Source organism: Mauremys reevesii, linkage group 1 (assembly GCF_016161935.1).
Source record: "Mauremys reevesii isolate NIE-2019 linkage group 1, ASM1616193v1, whole genome shotgun sequence".
Lineage (NCBI taxonomy): Eukaryota > Metazoa > Chordata > Testudines > Geoemydidae > Mauremys > Mauremys reevesii.
The window spans coordinates 196,066,785-196,085,955 of NC_052623.1; the positions used below are offsets into that span (position 1 = coordinate 196,066,785).

The 19,171-nt window shown below is 39.5% G+C and overlaps 1 protein-coding gene across 4 annotated transcripts in view; it reads right to left on the bottom strand.

The window, feature by feature from the left end:
• Positions 1 to 494: 494 nt before the first annotated feature.
• Positions 495 to 19,171, bottom strand: part of NECTIN3 (nectin cell adhesion molecule 3) — a 118,430-nt gene continuing 99,753 nt past the window's right edge. The window contains exons 8-11 of one of the 4 annotated variants that reach the window (XR_005583781.1): positions 13,362 to 13,403; positions 7,178 to 7,243; positions 3,215 to 3,277; positions 2,587 to 2,644 (exon numbers count right to left, since the gene is read on the bottom strand). Coding sequence is in view for 2 of the 4 variants with exons in the window: in XM_039485361.1 (XP_039341295.1) it covers positions 2,468 to 2,644; positions 3,215 to 3,277 (240 nt within the window). In the remaining 2 variants the exon portion in view is untranslated. Of the gene's footprint in view, positions 2,645 to 3,214; positions 3,278 to 7,177; positions 7,244 to 13,361; positions 13,404 to 17,648; positions 17,695 to 19,171 lie in introns of those variants that run through there. The other 3 variants (XR_005583782.1, XM_039485361.1, XM_039485378.1) reach the window with 3 other exon arrangements.

Genomic DNA, 19,171 nt, shown 5'->3' on the forward strand with positions numbered 1-19,171 from the left:
GTAGCTACATTCTCAAGGCTTAAATGCAGCCAGAGACCACCAGAGATGAGCCCTGGTGTCCCCATCTCTCCTCAGGGCTAAAGCCCCAAGACGCAGTGCCCTGCAGCTGAAGCCCTGAATGGATGGATGTGCGCACGCGTGTGCTGGGAAATCATCTCAGAATTTAAGCCCTGTACATTCAGCTGCATTTTGCTAAGCAACTTGTTTCAATGGTACCAATAGAAAAAGCATATTAAGGTGGTGGTAGTTGAGCTGGGAAACCTGACAAATTTATGTTTGGAGAAAACTAGGAGTGATAAAGACAGCAACTCCTTTCTCAAACTGGTGGATCAAAGCATGAAGAAACCCTTACAGTGGGAACCATGCTTTGACTACCACCCAATATGTAACTTTCACTATTTAAACATTCATGTTACTAAAGGCTGGAGATACTACAGTAAAATAAATTACCATACCATTAATTTAAGCACTAATTAGTCAGTTACTTATAAAACTCATGTTTTAGATGATTCACTAGTCACAATTTTAGGGACAGACAATACATGCCTACGATTCTGTGTCATACTTATGATTTGCTAATACAGCAGCTACAAAATACTTCAGTATCTTTGACTGTCTACAAAATCAGCAATAAAACCCTTGTCTGAGACGAGCATGCACACTTCGAATGAAAATTAGCTTGAGTGGATAAATGCTCAGTGGGATTTTCATTTACTCTTTTCAAATGTCCTAGTAAAGTCAGCTACAGAATAAACTGTCTAGTGTCTATTGAGACACTTCCTCTGTATTCTAGAATACTCATTCTCCTTTATACCCTAGTATCCAAGTTAAAGTCTTTAAAATCATCTGTACTCAGTGTCCCATTTTTTGCCCTGTTAAATTAGACTAATAATTTTTTTTTTCAAATTGACCACACAGGCCTGTCTGTGCAGGTTCTTTAACTGACAGGAAAATTACTTGTACTCATCAAGAACACTGTGTTATTACACCGGATCCTCGCTAGAACGCGGGATTTGGGATCCATGCACAGTATTGCATTAACATGGGGACTGCGTTAAAATGAATCTCAATTAAAGTAATTAAATTTGGGATCCATGGCTGCAACCGTGTTATATATGAATTCGCACTATATAGATGCACGTTCTAGCAAGGGTCCAGTGTACTAGCTTCGGCAAGCCATTCACATTCACTAGCTATTTCACAACACTATTGCTTCCACTTGCTCTGATCAGGGTTAGAAGACACCATTAAACTTGCTCGCAGCTAAGTGAAGCTCTTCCCTCCACCCCCATTGCTACCATTGGAAAAGCTCTATGTATTGTCACAAGAAGGAATTTATTTTGTCAGCCAACTATGGAGTAGACATTGCCCTAGCAAACAGGTAGATTGTTTTTCTTCTGTACCTAGCACCCACAGCTCCTGTTTACTTTATTGCTAGACCACTGAGAATTATGTCTTGGTGGCTGGAGGTATCTGAGTAGGCAAGATGGGGGTGCACATGTTGAGCTTGTGGGAATGACTTAAACCAGATAAGAAACAGGTATGATCTGATTCTAGCAGCTAGGTTTGGAAGATTGAGTCTGGGGAGGTGTGAACTGGCAGCTAAATGAAGAAAGAACAAACAAACATGGGACCTGAGACTCGTGGCAGAAAAGAATTGAACCAACAGTTATAATGTGAGTAGGCAGGCAGTATTGGTCCAGAAAGCACAGTAACAGACCAGCACCTGACTGTTTATTAGAATGGGGAATAGATGTAATGGGGGAGGGAATTAGAAGCTGTGGTCAAGTACCGTCGGTATCTCAGTCAAATTAATTTACCAGTGGAGATGCTTCTAAAGTGTCTTAAAAGATTAAACAAAACCCCAAAGACACAAATTTCTCATTTTACACAAAGGATGTACATTTTCCCTCCAGTTCGTACCTCATTTTTTTTGTACACAAAATTGTAATTTTATTAAGCATATCAACTTCAGGGGTGGGCGAGAGGGAAGAGGGAGAGAGAAATCCTTAAGAAAGAATTAGGGAAGTAGATTCTAAATTCATTTTACGCACATTTGAGTTACAGATGAATGGGCTGGCATTTCTTAAATCTGGTGAGATAAAGACAGGCAGATGAGTCTTCTTCTGAAGGATCCCTTCAGCTATCCACACACACTGGAATTTTAACAGTACAATACAGATAAGCACTGTGCTACTGAAAAAGTAAATCCGCAATCAAAGTCATAAATGCAACAGTTGTTCCAGAAATGTGCATCTTTTCTGCCTACCTATTTCTCACCAGCTCTCACCACATACAAAAAAAGAGTATTACTTGGCTCTGTACCTACTTCTTTAGACACTGTTAAAAGACAACAGGATACGTACTTGTCTTATAATCAACAAGCGCTAAGCTTGCAGACTTTTCAAAATTTTAAGTTATCTAACACCAATTTATTCTGTATAAAAATTCACAGCAGGGGAAGTGATCACACGTAGTGTTCTCTAGGATTAATGTAGATTCTTCCAGTTCCTGGGTTTTGATGGTATTTGCTGCTCCAATCTTTGTAACTTATCTGCTTGTGAACTGGGTACATCTGCTGAAGGTTTTCTTGGCCCAATGGATTTTCATCTTCGTAATTAAGTTGCCTGCCATTTACTGCTTTCTAAAAATACAAACAATTCCGCACATTAAAAGCATCAGCAATTTCATTCTTCAAATACTGCTTCCACAACACATCATGTGAAGACTGTAATTACTACCATCAGCACCCACGTTTTATTCTGCCATAAGCCCCTTATAATAGTTTAATGTATGTTCCTGAGTCATTAGTCATTCAATGAAATAACTTACATTACAAAAAGGAGACATGGAAAATATCTACTTCCAAGAACTTAGATACATTACGACTAAAATCAGTTTCCTATTAAATGGAAAACTAACATAAGAGACGATGAAAAAGCAAACATATTAAGCCAACTACAAAATGACATGAATATAAGTATTGGCTTTTATTTCCCAGCCATTAACTTTCAGTTTGTACTGTCTGCAACTCAGATGCCACATGGACAGAAATTCTACTTGTCGAATTATTACTGAATAGGATGGACAAGTAATCTGGAGCTCTTTCTGTCAAAAGTTTAGCTAAAAATGCACCGTAAGAATCAAGATCAGTCAACTGATTCTTTAATCCAGGTTCAGGGCTCCAGCCAACACATACAGTCGTATTACTTACTATGTTCTGCAAATTTCCAGCTTCTCTCTCCCTGTATTGGCTTTGCAAAGGGAAGCGTTCTCTCTGCAGGGAAGAAAAGTTACAGTGAAAGTTTACATTGCAATATTGGAGAAAGGTTTGACACGTGCTTTGTTCAAGGCAATAAAATGAGAGGAAGCGTTCTGCCTTGACAAGTGTCTGAACTGCGCATCTTTCAGGAGGAAAAGGAGGTTGACGAGGCTTGTTCAAATGGAGTAGTTCAAGTATACTATGACGCACTCCACCCATGTACTTATTTTCTACACCAATACTGACTTGGACTTTTAATACATTCCATGGGTGGCATACCTGAGCCCACTTCTCCACTGACGCTCTAAAAACTCCCGCATCCCAATCTGGTGCTTCTGAAATTTTTATTTAGTGTACACTACACAAAACAATTTACTTTGTGACTGTGTTTACTAGCCTAACAAAGCAACATTGTTATGGTACCTAACAGTGATCTGTAAGCTAAAACCCCAATATTGAATAGTTTTTCAATTACTCAAGATGCTTTTATTGCACTTAAAGTATTTTCCATGGTCAACATCTCCCAGAAGACTATTTTAGTTTTACACATATTTTTTGCATGTGTGCTAGTTTTTATTCACAAGTTTGTCACAAGTAAGGCACATGCTCAGTTAGTGAATTCAGATTGCTGACTGCATTCCAATGACCAAGCAGTCTCATTAGGTAATTAAATCAATTTGCACAACACTGCTAACAGAATAAAATTCCTTATTTTTTTAAACAAGTAGCTATCACAAAAGCGTCCGAGTTTTAAGAAAAGGACAATAATAGACAGCAATGAAGACAAGCGGAGGAAGAAAGAGTAAAGAACAAACACAACAGAAAGGTAAAACAGAAAGAGCCTCTATAGCAAGAATAGGAACTGAACATGCACAACACAACACATCTGAGGTTTACAAGAGTTTAGGCAGGTATTTATTATCTAGCATACTGTCTGTAGTGAAGTCATTACATCTTACTAACTATATTATATAATGAGGCTTAAATTAGAACTATACTAGTTCAAGTAAAGGTACACGGTGATGCTTTATCTTCCCATTTGCTTACTATTACATAAAGTTATATAGTCCAGCAGTAGATCTTAGTTGGTAAACCAGTATCCCATACATGAAATCATTTATCCATGTGTAAGATTTGACATTCAAAACTTATTCATAGGAAGATAGCACTATTCCTGCACTATATACAATAGACTATTGGATTACTGCAACTGCTTCCATCTGATGAGCACCTTAGCTTGAGACAGAATCTATTTGAAGAACTCAAATTATGTGTAAACTAATTCTTAAGACTTCTCTGTGCAATATAGCATCTAATCTTAATCACACTCATCTCTTTTCCAAGGAGACAGACTAGAACTGGTAAAAGCTCCTTTATTCACTGTCAGCCTGATGCACCCAAGAGTGTTAAGATAAATGTCAGAGGGGTAGACTTGTTAGTCTGGATCTGTAAAAGCAGCAAAGAGTCCTGTGGCACCTTATAGACTAACAGACGTATTGGAGCATGAGCTTTCGTGGGTGAATACCCACTTCGTCGGATGTATGTATCTAACATCTCTGTACAGTACACCAACAGATTTCCAGGTGTTGCGAGGACTGTCTGGGATGGTGGGCAAAAAGTTATCTTACTAGTATTCCATGGGCATCCTCGCAGGTGGAAATGTCTGAGAAATACACAGGTGGCTAACACAGGCCCCTTTGCAGGACCTCTTGTGTGGCCTCCCCCATCGTTTAAGGTCTTCCATTTTAAGTTCCCTGTGCCTGGTTTTCCACCAGTTCATGGGCTAAATACAATCCCTACAACTAATATCAGCAAAAACTAGCTCTTGAGCGGCTGCCTAAGCACTCTCTTCAGCTTGTTACTCAAATTTGCTAAGGTAGCCCCCGATCACTTGTTAGAGATAGTGATATTTTGGCCGGAAGCCCAAAGTGTTGAGAAGATCTAGCCTGTAGGAAGAGTTGTTTTTCTCCTAGAAATGGGGGCAAGTAAGTTACCCAGGTCAACACGCCACTGTTGGATGATGTTCTTGTGTTAACACACAGAAATCCAATTGACTGCTGTGTTAGATCATTAGTTGGGGAATCACTGTGTTCCCATTTCAGTCTGTGGCAAAATTCATACCGACTATCGTGCTAAGACTGGGCCCTCAGTTACTGAAGTTTCACCTTGTGTATTTAAAAATGCCTCCCTTCCAAAGCCTATCTAAAATTCTCTTATCCAATTAACATCTCTCATTTAAGTTATCATGATAATCATTCCACTGTGGTAACTTGCATGAGGTCTCATTCCCTCTTGTTTCTGAATTCAAATGGAAATAGCCCTTGCAGGTCATGTGCCAAGTAACTATTTTATGCTACATAACCTAAGATTAACATCACCCCTTATTTATACAGCAAAAATTCATATTGCTATATAAAGGGACACCATCCTGTACTATATCTACTTTTGCCATTACAACAGCTTACATCATTCCCATGCAACTTAAAAAAAAAATATTCAAGACAGCTTAGTCACATGAAATCCATCAAGTTAGGAAATAATGCATTAAACCCCAGCGCTTTCCTGTGATAAATCTGCCATGTGGTGCATTCTATGTCTCAATAACGTTGCCAAACGTGGACAGCAAGTTCTTTAGGATGGGGATTGTGTGTTCTAACTTGTTTTGTACAACACCAAGCACACTGCTGGCTCACTTTATTCCATTCCCTTTCCCCTTATATAGGTCCTGTTACTACAGTTCATCTGAGTCAGTCACTGCTTCACTTTGCAGTCTTCTAGCCCTAAGAGACTTCATAGCACTAACAGTGTTCATAGACTAATTCATCTATTCAGCTAACTCTTTGAAACGTGAGTTTTGAGAAAGTCGGGCATAGGCTTGTTTCATGCTACGTCTACACTTTAAGCAGGAAGTGTGATGTCTAGATTGAGGAGACATACCCAGAATAGCTCTGATCAAGCTAGCACACTAAAATTAGAATGTAGACACAGTAGCACTGGGGTCAAGCCTCTCAAGTACATGCCTAGTATCTTTGGTAGGTCTGTACTCAGGGAAGCTATCCCCTCTCCACCACCACCATGGCTATCCTCTACTTTTACTGTGCTAGCTGTGCTAGTTAATGAGGATACATCTCTCAAGCTGGGACTCCCACCCCTCCTCCAGCAAAAAGTACAGGCATACCCTCCTCTTAGATAAAATTATTGGTTGTGGAGAGATCCACCATATTGACACAGCCCCAGTTATTTTAGTATCTGAGTAATTCATCAACTTTAATGTATTTATGCGCTCAGCACCTGTGAGGTTAGCCAGTAACTAAAGCAAACCACAACTGAGCGACTTGTGGCAAAGTCTGTGCAGAGCAAGGAATTGAAACTGGGTTTCCCAGCATCCTAAACTAGTACATGTAACCACTGGGCCATCCCTCCTAATTGGTTTAAGAGAGAACCTGGACCCCGTTTAGAGACAACTAAGTTCTATGTGACAGTCTATTCTCAATGTCCTCCCCATCTTTCCTTTTTAAATCATAGTACATAGGCAGAGGGGTGGGAGAAGAGAGAATAATAGCAGAGATCTCTGCGCATATATATATATATATATATATATATATATATATATATATATATATATATATATATATATATATATATATTTTGGCTCTGTGTAAACCATGTACTATGCATCCAAACTGCACAGTTGGGTGGTGTAAAAATGTCAGTAGAAAAACTTCATTGTACCATTTCAGTAAGTACATTCTTTTTTCTTTAAATAACAAATCCATTTAGAAATACAAATTAATACAGCACCTATGTTCTAATGAGAACTCAATACATAAATTTTGACTACTTGTTCAAAGTAGTACAACTTGCTTATTTCACTAAAGTAGGTGAGCTAATCATGGTACTTTTTGAAAAACTCACAAGCAGCTGCTTCTGGGTGATGACCATTCTGACATTGTTGCTGTCCTTCACATAGAGTCAGGAAGCCTGTTATTAAGTAGTAAAATTAGACAGGAACCCATGATTTGAGTTTTATCCAAATCCACGATTTGAGTTTTATCCAAATCCATATTCCAGTGCCAGCTTATACACGGTGTGTTTGGGGAGGAGTAAGCTTAAATTTCAAGCAGAACCATCCTTCCTAATTTATGAGCAATTTGTCTTTGACAAGTTCATCTTTTTGTTGTTTTAATATATTTCTTCCTTCTCTCCCCCCATTAAGTGATTGCAGCAACTGGATATTCCTTCTGAAAACAAGATGTTGTCTAGTAATCAGTGAACCTAATCTTTTACGTTGCTGAAATTTGACTAAGGCAGAATGTCAGAAGAAGAGTTAGTTAGATGAGCATTAGCAATAAAGCTCACAAAAACCCTTGAATTTTTAACCTGTGCAATTTTAGGGTCAACAGGAGATAAAGTTGTTCACAAGAGAGCAACCCTTGCCTCATGCTACTGTCCCTCCCTGGGAAGCCCTACTTTACGCATCCAATTTGTTTTACACTTCTGACAGCAGTTCATGTGTTTGTAGGCAAACTCTCTCAGGTTTAGTGACTGCTGGCATTTAACTCATTGAGATGGAAAATAAAAAAATCGGTAAAGGTTTCTGTCACAACTGTATCACCTCTTGAGGAAGATGCCAGAAATTGAGGAAAAGTTTGAGAATAAAGGGTTGTGTGTGACAAGAATCTTTTTTACTTCCCCACTTAAAGTTATCTGGCATTAGTTTCTCTAGCTGTTTCTTCTTATCTACTGCTAATACTATTATGGGTTTGTTTCGATGGATATGAAAACACATTGTATTTTCTTTTTTGATGAGAACAATCATATACAAAATCCAAGTGTGTATGTGGGAAGGGATGTGTGTGCGTGCGCACTATGCATCAGACTTTGGTGGAACTGCTAGAAAAATTTTCCATGATTCTCATTTATACTGTAGTTTTCCCTGGTGACGATTTTTCAAGGCCTACAAAGCCATATCCCATAATGCAGCAGATCATATCACATGGCACTGGTCACTCCCTAAAGAGGGTCAGATTGGTTTAGTGCTAAAATGGAATATCTCCATGGAGGCAAACACCTGAAGTAGCTATATTGTGATTCAGTAAGAGACACTGCTTCCTCTTCATCACAGCTGAGCCATGCTCTGGCGTGGTGTTGAGTACCATGCTGTTGTTGATACTGCTGGCTAAAAAAAGTCAAAGACAAACCTCTTCGTGGTTGAAGAACCATTAAAAATGTGCTTTTCACAAGTAGGCACTGAACCAACAAGAGCTGAAGCAATTTTAGATGTGTTATTGGTGAGTAGTGAGGCTCTCATAGAAGAACTGGTCATAGGGGACAACCTTGGTTCAAGTGATCATGAGCTAATTCAGTTTAAACTAAATGGAAGGATAAATGAAAACAGATCTGGAACTAGGGTCCTTGATTTCAAGAAGGCTAACTGTAAAAAATTAAGGAAATTAGTTAGGGAAATGGACTGGACAAAAGAACTCAAGGAACTGAATATGGAGGAGGCTTGGATTTACTTTAAATCAAAGTTGCAGAAACTATTTGAAGACTACATCCCAAGCAAGGGGGAAAAATTCATAGGGAAAAGTGGCAGACCAAGCTGGATGAGCAAACAAGTTATCTTGAGAAAGCAGAAAGGCTGTGAGGAATGAAAGATGGGCTGGATCAGCAAGGAAAGCTCTCTCTTGGTATTTAGAAAGTGCAGAGATAAAGTGAGAATTGCCAAAAGCCAAGCAGAGTCGAACCTTGCAAAGAACAGTAAAACCAATAGTAAAAGGTTTGATAGCCATACAAATAAAAAGAAAACAAGGAATGAAGTGGGACCACTAAGCACTGAGGATGAGGTAGAGATTAAAGATAATCTAGCCATGGCCAAACACCTAAATACTTTGCCTCAGTTTTTTATAAGGCAAATGAAGAGTGCAGGGGGAGTGGCTGGGTAGCTAATGGGAACAAGGATATGGAAGTAGAAATTACCACATCTGAGGTGGAATTCAAACTCATCTTAATGGGACTAAATCAGGGGCCTGAATAATCTCCATCCAAGAATATTCAAGGAACTGGCACATGAAATAGCTCAATAGCAAGGATTTTAAATAAATCTATAAACTCAGGGTCTCACCCTATGAATGGAGAATTGCTAATGTAGTTATTCTTTTTAAGAAAGGGAAAAGAAGTAATGTGGGAAACTAGAGGCCTGTAAATTTGACTTTAATTGTATGCAAGGGTCTTGGAACAAATTTTGAAAGAAATAGTTAAGGCCATAGAGGTGAACAGCAATTGGGATAAAATACAACATGTTGTACAAGAGAGATTGTTCCAAACCAACCCAATTCCCCTCTGAGAATATAACTGATTTTTTTTTTAGACAAAGGAAATGCAGTTGATCGACTCTACTTGGATTTTAGTAAGGCATTTGATACAGTTCCACATAGGAAATTAGTTAAATTGGAGAAAACGGGGATTAATATGAGAATTCAAAAGTGGATAAGGAAATGGTTAAAGGGGAGACTACAACAAGTCAGACTGAAAGGTGAAATGTCAGGCTGGAGGGCATTGACACAAAGTGTGAGTGTGCTAATAAAATTTGTGGATAACACAAAGTTGGCAGTATTGGCAATACGAAGGAGGACCAGAATGCCATAAAAGATCTGGATGGCCTTGAAAATTGGAATAGAAGAAATGGCATGACATTTAATAGTGCAAAGTCACACACTTATAGAAGAATTTTTGCTATAAAACTTACTCCATGGAGAATTCTGCACTCCCTCGCCCCCAAAAAATAAAATAAAAAATCTGCATATTTTATTTGGCAAAATAACATAATATAATCACGCCAGTTTCAAATATTTTGGTAATTTAATTCAAAATACCCGTCAGCAAGTATGCCTGTAACAATACAAACAACAAAAATTCAAGAAATGTTTTTTGACAAATAGATTCCTTACTAGGCATATTAATACAGAACTCTGAGTAATAATTCAGTTAAACTACAATAATGAAATGTATTTCCTGCACCCCTTAGATGCAGTGCAAAAGCTTGAGGGAGTCAGGGGTAATGGAGGAGCTGAGGGAGAGGGAAGTAATTGCTGGGAAGGAGCCTGGGTGTGAACTTGGAGGGTTCCTGGATATGGGTGGGACAAGTATGGAACAGGGTTTTTTTTGGGGAGGGGAGAAGATTTTTAGGGACCCTCACCCATGCAGAACTTGGCTGACCCCTAGCCTCTCTCATTCAATCAGGAACATCTGTCCCTGTCCCCATGTGTCCCTGCACCCCAGCCCAGCAACCCCCCTTCCCCTTTCTACAGTTGGCATTTCTTTGTGATCAAATACATTTGTTATCCTCCATATCTACCATGATCTGAACATTTTACACATGCATCTGCGAATGTCTCTGAATGAAAAGTACAATCTGGAACTGCAAATTCAAGTAGTTATTACTATATAAAGAAGGATATGGGTGGTTAATAGTACCTATTTACAGTGCACTGTGCTTCTATAGCATCTGCTATCGACCTCTACTGGTGCTATAGTTTCTCATTTTCAACACAAAAGGGAAAGTATGCAATCTGTACCATCGTAACTGAGGGATGGAAGCTAACACAGTTCTGTCCAACCAACTGCCCTGTATAAAGATTACTGCCTACTTTTATCTCACAGTTTAGAGGACTATGTTCATGAATACAGTGTTCATGAAGAATAGCAGGCATTCAATAAATACATAGGACAATCCCTGATCTATCTGGGGTAAGTCAGTGAAGCTTTGTTGACATGAATGCGGCTAAATCAATTTATGCCAGCTAGAAATCTGTCATACTGCATGTGCATGGAGAAATCTGTCATACTGCATGTGCATTGTCTGTAGCAAAATGTAGGTCAAAAAAGCTGAAGTGTGACGTGACAAGGAAGCAACACAGCAAATTCACAGTCACTGACAATGGAAAAGGGAAATGAACGAAACTTGCTGAGAATAAAGCAACAAGGAAATCATGGCCAGCAGAGGGCATGGGGGGAGACTGAGCTCGAAAAAAGAAAAGAAAAGCCCAAGGCATGCAGAGGAAGAGTTAAAGGAAAAAATGCTGTTTTGAGAGGAGAATCACAGCCTGCCAGGAAGTAGGCATTTGACCATTTGGTGGGGCAGCGTACTATTTACAGGGAAAGAAACAATAATTTAAAATATCAGATCCGTGTTAGTCTGGATCTGTAAAAGCAGCAAAGAGTCCTGTGGCACCTTATAGACTAACAGACGTATTGGAGCATGAGCTTTCATGGGTGAATACCCACTTCATCGGATGCAATTATTTAAATGGTTGTGACAGAAGGAATTCCTGTTGTGCTCCTGAACAGATCATAGTACTGCCACTGGGGAGTCAATAACGCTGCCAACTCAGGTTTTGGACTGTTAAGAGTTGGGAGCACTGTGGAAGTGAAACATTTGCCTCCTGTCATCATACCTTCTGAGCAAACGACTTGTTCAGATTCCTGCCTTGCCATCCCAGCTATAGTAAACAACGTCTCAACTTAAGTCCATACAAGGAGAAACATGCTTCATCTTTCCTCCAATGCACATCATGTCTTTTGTAAGTGACCAATATGCAATGTCATGACCATTTTTCTATTATTGCCTTTATCTTAGATTGTTTCCAACAGGCATTTGCTCACTGCTCAACCCCTGGCTCTGCCACAGGCCCTGCCCCCACTCCATCCCTTCCCACCCCCTCCCCTCAGCCTGCAGTGCCCTCGCTCCGTCCCCATTCCCCCCGCCCCAAAGCCTCCAGCATGCCATGAAACAGCTAATCGGGAGGTGGGGAAGGGGGAGAGGGAGGTGCTGATCGGCAGGGCTGCTGGTGGGTGGGAGGTGCTGGGAGAGGCGTGGTGGGGAGAACTGATATGGGGGCTGCTGATGTATTTCTTTGGCAAATTGGTAAATTCTGGCTCCCTCTCAGGCTCAGGTTGGCCACCCCGACCTAACAGGTAACATTACCTAAAAATGGCAGAGTAATGCAAAGGCAGCTGGAAAATGAATAAGGCTATCACATATGGCCAGCTGGATCAACACCACATTTTGAGAAAGGAAAGGAAATTCATACAGTAACAGATTATGGAATGGAAAAATGGTAACATCATATGGATGAGGCTTTATTACAAGTTTAAGATCTCCAATATTAATGGAAGGAGGATTACATGACAAAGTGCAAAGAAGATGACCATGTGTGGGGACACATATGGTGCCTGTATAAACACTGGGAAGATTAAGTGTCTGAAAGGAGAGGGGGAAGACTGCAAGGCATGAAGAAGAGCAGCTGCATGAACAGGAATAGAATTTCAAGGATGGCAGAGAAGGACTATATTGTGTTAAGGAGGGTTCACCACATTTGGAAGAGAATAAATGTAAGTGTACTCTGTATTACCATATTCTGTGCTACGTACGGGTACAAAAACAAAGTAACCATGTAAGAGAATGCTGGGGAAGTGCTAACTAAAAAGCAAGCAAGGATTCCAAGAGAGCTCTCACTGAAGTTAAATATCTGCTTACAAAGAACTGCTAAGGATTTAAAAATGACTAATCTTAACAGTAATAATCAGCTTCAGTGCCTGACTTCTACAAAAAGGTATGGATGAAATTAAGAGATACAAAGTCAGCCACCAGACCCCAGGCCTGGAATGGCACAGTGTCACTCTGTTTATATAAGTCCATCATGAACAAAAGCAGATTGTCTCCCTAGCAATAGAAAAATAGGCACTATGAAGCAGTCTCACTTTTTTAGAGATGTAAGTACATAACATGAATCTTGAAGAAATTATAGATCCGTTCAATATCTAGTCATTAAGTAAAATAGGATTAATGAAATTTACATTGTAGAACTGTTGCAAATTGTGTTCATATGAATTATAGCAGTTTGAAAAGAAAATTTTAAGTGGTGAAGTCTTATTTTAGGACAACCTATATATATGCATACATAGGGAAATCCATGCAGTTGGAAGCCAGAAAGACCTGATACACTTAATCAACAATTTGTATTGGCATACTGGAACTAGATAATGAAGAGAACCTTATACATATTACATGTTTATAGATCCTCTAATAATTTCCCACCTGGTAGGGGAGAAAATGCAGGCTTGAGGATGATTTTAACCCCTGTGCCAAAAAGAGAAAAAGGAAGGGGGGAGGGGTCAAAAACATGACAGATTAGGAAAAATAATTTTTTTTTAACTAAACATTTTAACCCTAGGTAAAAAACTGATGACCAACAAAACCAGAATATCTTGCAGAAGGATTTCACGGAGAAGCTTTATATCCTTCAAAGTTTCTGGTCAATTACAAGGGACACAGACAACATACATTCTAGAGACGTGGATATTCACAGACCATGTCTGTGGATCGGATGCGGATACAGATTTTGTATCTGCACAGGGTTCTAGTTATGGCTCTACTTGTTGCACACCTTCACTAATGGGGAGTAATGGTCTTTCCCTATCTCACCAAGTGGCTCTTCAAGGGGTAGTCCTCAAGTCATGGCCAGATCCCGGCTCCTGCTTATGTACGTAATAGCATGCACCTGTGTCACATTACACCTTACCTACTTGCATCTGTGCTGCTTCCAAACCTGGTTCAGGTCAAGCTATATCCCCAACAAGAACAATCTGAACAAGTTGCACTCTGTACCTCAAACTGTGTTAGTGGGGTTATCTGGACAAGATGTGCTCAGGGATTCTTTTCAATCATTCCCCTCCCACAATTACAGTAGTTTTGGATGCATCTCTCCTTGGACTGGCAGGTCAGCTACAGAATCATACTGTACAGGGCACGTGGACCACCCAGGAGTCCACCATTCATATCAATAGTCTGGAAATCAGGGCTGTAAGGTACCTTAGCCAGCACTTTCTTCCCATGATAGAAGATCAACACGTTCACATACCAAACAGGGCCAGTATGTTTTACATTTATTGAAAGCAGGTGGTGGGGAGAGGCCAGTTTAAGGGAGTATGGGGACATGGTTAGAGATTTGTTTATGAGCCCCGAAACATTTGAAGTTTGAGGCTAGGTACTACCTTAACTAGTCCAAAAGGAAACCCTTCCCTCCCACCCCCACCCCTTTTTATGCTTGCAAAATTAACAGCTGAATGTAAGTTCAGTGATAAAAACCTTTTATTTTCCCCCATTGACATTCTCTACTCAATATCCCATTCCTTATCCCAAAAATTCACTCCAAATATTCCTTATTCACTGTCCCCTCTGCCAATCCATCTAACTCATTCACTTCCCCTCTCTCCTAGTTGTCTTATCCTTCCTTACCATCTCAAAATCCATTAACTCTGCTCTCTAGCCCTCTTTGTAGGGTCCTGATGATCTCCTGGGTACAAGAAGGTACTGCTGGGCCTGAGCTGCTCAAAGCAGTAGCAGCAAGCATTTGCCAGCATCAACTGCTCTTTAAAGTGTGGGCATCAAGCAAAATATCAGCAGGATAGAAAGATAGCATCATAGTGTCCCTCTACCAGGGCAAAGGATCTCAAACTGAGTGTGGCAACTACAGACCAACCTCATTATCTGTCCCAGCAAAGGTTTTTGCTCATGTTCTGCTTGGTAGGATGCAACCGCTCCTTAACAGTCATCCAGAACAATCAGATTTCACTGCAAGGCAGTCAACAATGGATCTTGCCTTACTCTTCACCTTCTGGCTGATCAGCACCTAGAATTTAACTGCCCACTTCATCTGGCATATGCAGACAAAGTGATTTTTGATCCAGTTGACAAGTCTGCACTTTGGCTGGCACAGAAAATAGCGTGTTCTCCAAATGTTTCAGTAAACCTGGTGTGTGACCTTCACACTGGTAGCAGTGCAAAAGGGCATGTTTGTTCATGGTTTTTGTTACATTTCTGCACAACCTCAGGTGCGAGGCAGAGATTCAAATACTGCCCCGGCACAATTCTGTCAACCAGATATTGGACTTGCTGCGCCACACGTCAGAACCAAGGTTGGTCAAGAAGTGTTTATCAACAAAAACTACGCCGATGACACCACCTTGCTTGTGGAGAAGTCAGAAATACAGCCCTATCCTCCATGGTTTCCAAGATGCTTCCTGCACTAAAGGGTTGACTATCATGGCAGAAGACCAAGGTCCAGAACCTGAACCCTCAGTGAGGTGGGACCGAGTACTGTGGAGAGTGTTGATGAATTCATCTACTTAGGCTGCAAGCTGAATTCAAAACGGTTGCAACAAGCCAGATATTCTCTGGTCTTGATTCACTTATGAACGCAAAAAGACCTTCGTGCTGAGAGTGTGTGTTCAGGATCTATCATTGCTCTACGGGTCAGGAACCTGTACCCTCACACAGGCAGACTCAATGTGGCTAGAGGCATTCCATATGTGCAGTCAGTGCCTAATCTTTTAACGACATTTGGATCAACATACCTCCACAAATTTCGGCAGTCACAGCAAGACAGAACCTGACTATAGTATTTTGTGATTAACTTAAAGTGAAAATTAAGGCAATAGAACACTGATCATCACATTCTGTGCACACTTCTGGAAGGGAGAATACTCACTATATAGAAAGCTTAGCTATGCATAAACATACAGTACAGCCTTCCTTCCCTTCAAATCTTTGATAAGTTAAGCAACTGACACTCCCGGCATACACAAGGTACTGTTTTCCAACCCTCCTAACTCTAGCAAATCAAAGACCAATGTCATCTGGGTATTCAAAGGCATCTCTCATTGAGGACTATTTCTTCCGTTGACAGAGTTGTTCACAAATAAGTTATTCTTTTTTTAAAGAAAATGTATGTTATGTTTTTGGACACAAACTAGACTTGGAAAATATTGGCTTAGCAAGTTAGCATTTCAGTCATGAGTATTTCACAACTTCAGTCACAGTATAGGTATGCACCAGATGTTTGACTACTATCCTCATCCCCAGGGGTAGCTGAATTTCAGGGCAGGTCTACACTAAGGGCGGGGGTCGAACTAGGGTACGCAAGTTCAGCTACGTGAATAGCGTAGCTGAATTCGAAGTACCCTAGTTCGAACTACTCACCCGTCCAGACGCCACGGAATCGAAGTCCGCGGCTCCAAGGTCGACTCTGCCACCGCCTTTTGCAGTGGTGGAGTACCGGAGTCGACCGCGGTGCTTCCGGAGTTCGAACCATCGCGTCCAGATTAGACGCAATAGTTCGAACTCCGAGAAGTCGAACTCACCGCGTCGACCCGGCTGGTAAGTGTAGACTAGCCCTTAGTGTTCAACTGTTGATAAAAAACAGCAGTTGAATTAATAAAAAATATGAAGTCAGACTTCAGTTCATTTTTAACGTCCAATCAACATTTCACACCAACTCTCTATCATTAGGTTACCCAGTTAAATTTTATAATTTATTGTTATTCTTTATGCACTGAAATGTTTCAATTTAGTGTTCTGTTTCTAATGAGAAATTGCAACATTTCAAGGTTTACAATGGGTACTTTTCAGAAATAAATTTGTTATAACAGCAGATGGGGCCATTATGCAGCTCAAGACATAAGAAACAATGCCTTCAAAATTTAGGGTACTTGCAGTCTGAGTTTCATCTTTGTGGCACTGACCCATCTTTAATTATAATCAAGGGTGATTTACTATTTTAAAATTCCAACCACTTAAAATCAGAATACAGTTACTTGAGACATTTGCTTTAGTTAGCAATATAACATTTATATGCTGAAGAGCTGGTGCTGATCAAGCAAGTGAAAGATTACAGCTTTTTCAGACTGTCAATTCGTAATCCACATCTTTAAAAGTATTTCCATGTAAAGCACACTTTGTGAAGTCTCATACCATTTTCTTTAATTTAGCCTACAAGTCCTGCTATTAACTTGCTGATTCTCAGCTAATAGATACTATGCTTTTTGCATTTGTAGCATCTTCATTTGATTCAAGTTCTACCTTTAAAATACCCATAAAGTCAGTCAGTAAACTGTACGAGACTGAATTAGTTATCTATATTAAGTTCAAGGGCCACAGACAGCATCTAAAATAGAAGCCTATTTCTCATCACCCTTCTTAGCAGTCCATTTCTTTTTCAAACAATCCAGAGTGAAGTTAATTTTTTCTGAAAATATCACCATTTTCAACATTTAATAGTAGTTAGTGTTAAGTAAAACTATATAGAGCAAAATAGAGATATTCTTACATGGTCACTTCAGAAACAGAGGAAAGCACCTGATGCATCTGAAATGGTCCAAGTCAAAAACTACTGGCCAATGTCTCAAAAACATCTATCAATTTCTTTGCATGCTTTAGCCCAAAATTGTTTGGTATACTACCTTTGAAAAAGTAATATATTATGTGGAAGAGGGGGGAAGAATTATGATTAGGACACTTCTGGTAGCAATTTACCAAGCACTCACCCTTGGCTTAATTCTCTTCCCATGGAAGTCAACATAATTCAGGATGACTAGCAAAGGAAGAAAGTTAAACAATGCTGAGTATTTTTATGTCCACCTTCAATCTGAAATATTTGTAAAAGCAAATGTCAAGTAAATATATTTAGGCTCATGTACACAATTTTTCAATATTTTAAAATATGTCCTAGTAACTATTAGGTTCTATGACATTTTTTCTGGTCAAAAAGCCTCTCCCTACTTCACTTTGGACACATTTGTTCATCAGATAGCAGATCATACCTCCAGTTCAACTAAAATACTTAATCAGGGAAACAAGTATACAATATTTAAGACCACAGGACTGAACTAAGACGATTATTGTTCCCTTCATCAAGCTATTGCCTGATTAGCTGTAACATGTGCAATACAGCAAACCTGAAAAAAAAAAATAAACTAGTATTTTGCATTTCTAAAGTACCTGTGAAGGTTCTTTAACACATACCTATTAGATTGTTTAACTTACGAGGAGACTTCCATGGTCTTTAGGAAACCTTTTAAGTTTGAATAGAGCTTTATATTTCTAATCAGAGCAACCTCTACTTAAGATTTAAAACTCTTGATGTTTAAGTAAAACTACAACATGAGTATCAAATAAGTTCCCAAATGACAGTTTTTCAAGGAAGTTCTGCAGCTTGAGGCTGGGTGCCATATCACATGTTTAGAAATACAAAACAACCTCTTGAAAGGAAAGAATCAGTCTCTTTCTCCATCATTAAAGCCCGTTTCATTTCAGATCAAATCAGCTCCTCCAGGAGTTGCCGACATCACAACTCCAATATGCTTATAAAATGATCATTTTCCTTCACACACAGTGACATACCCTCTCCAGTGAACCCAGAACTTTTGTATTTTGATTTCAACCATCTTCACCTGAAAGGCTCTGTTTAACTGCACACAGTTGTCTGTTTTTGCATTTCCTCTTATTCCATATACTCCTGAAAAACCTCTTACTATTCCTCTTATCTCAGTCTCACTTTCTACTTTGCTCTTACATGCTCTCCTTTTTTGCAGTAGTTCCATTTCATGTATATCCAGCATCCTTATTTACTCTGTCCAATCCACTCTGGTTAAGATATCCAAACACATTCCCTACACATTGCCTCCAGAGGCACTTGGGCTTTGGCTTAATCTATGTATCTCATATAATAGAGTCCTCTGTCAGAGAAGAACTCTTCTTTTTATGTATTGATGTACCAGATACAATTATAGCCATCTACAATAAGAAATGTTTCCCCAAACCCTTGAAAAGAACATTAGGTTCTTAAGTGGCAGTATAGTACTCAACCCATCTAGGCGGAGATGGAAAATCATAGTCTCTGTAAAAATATTCTTTATAAAACCATGACTCTCTCTACTTAACATTACACCAGTAAAGAAAAAGTGATGTAATAAACTTAATGACATGTACATTTACAGTCACATTATTCTGCCTGTCCTACATTATCCTTCATTTCAATTTCATCATGACTTTAGCAATCTATGTTCCCA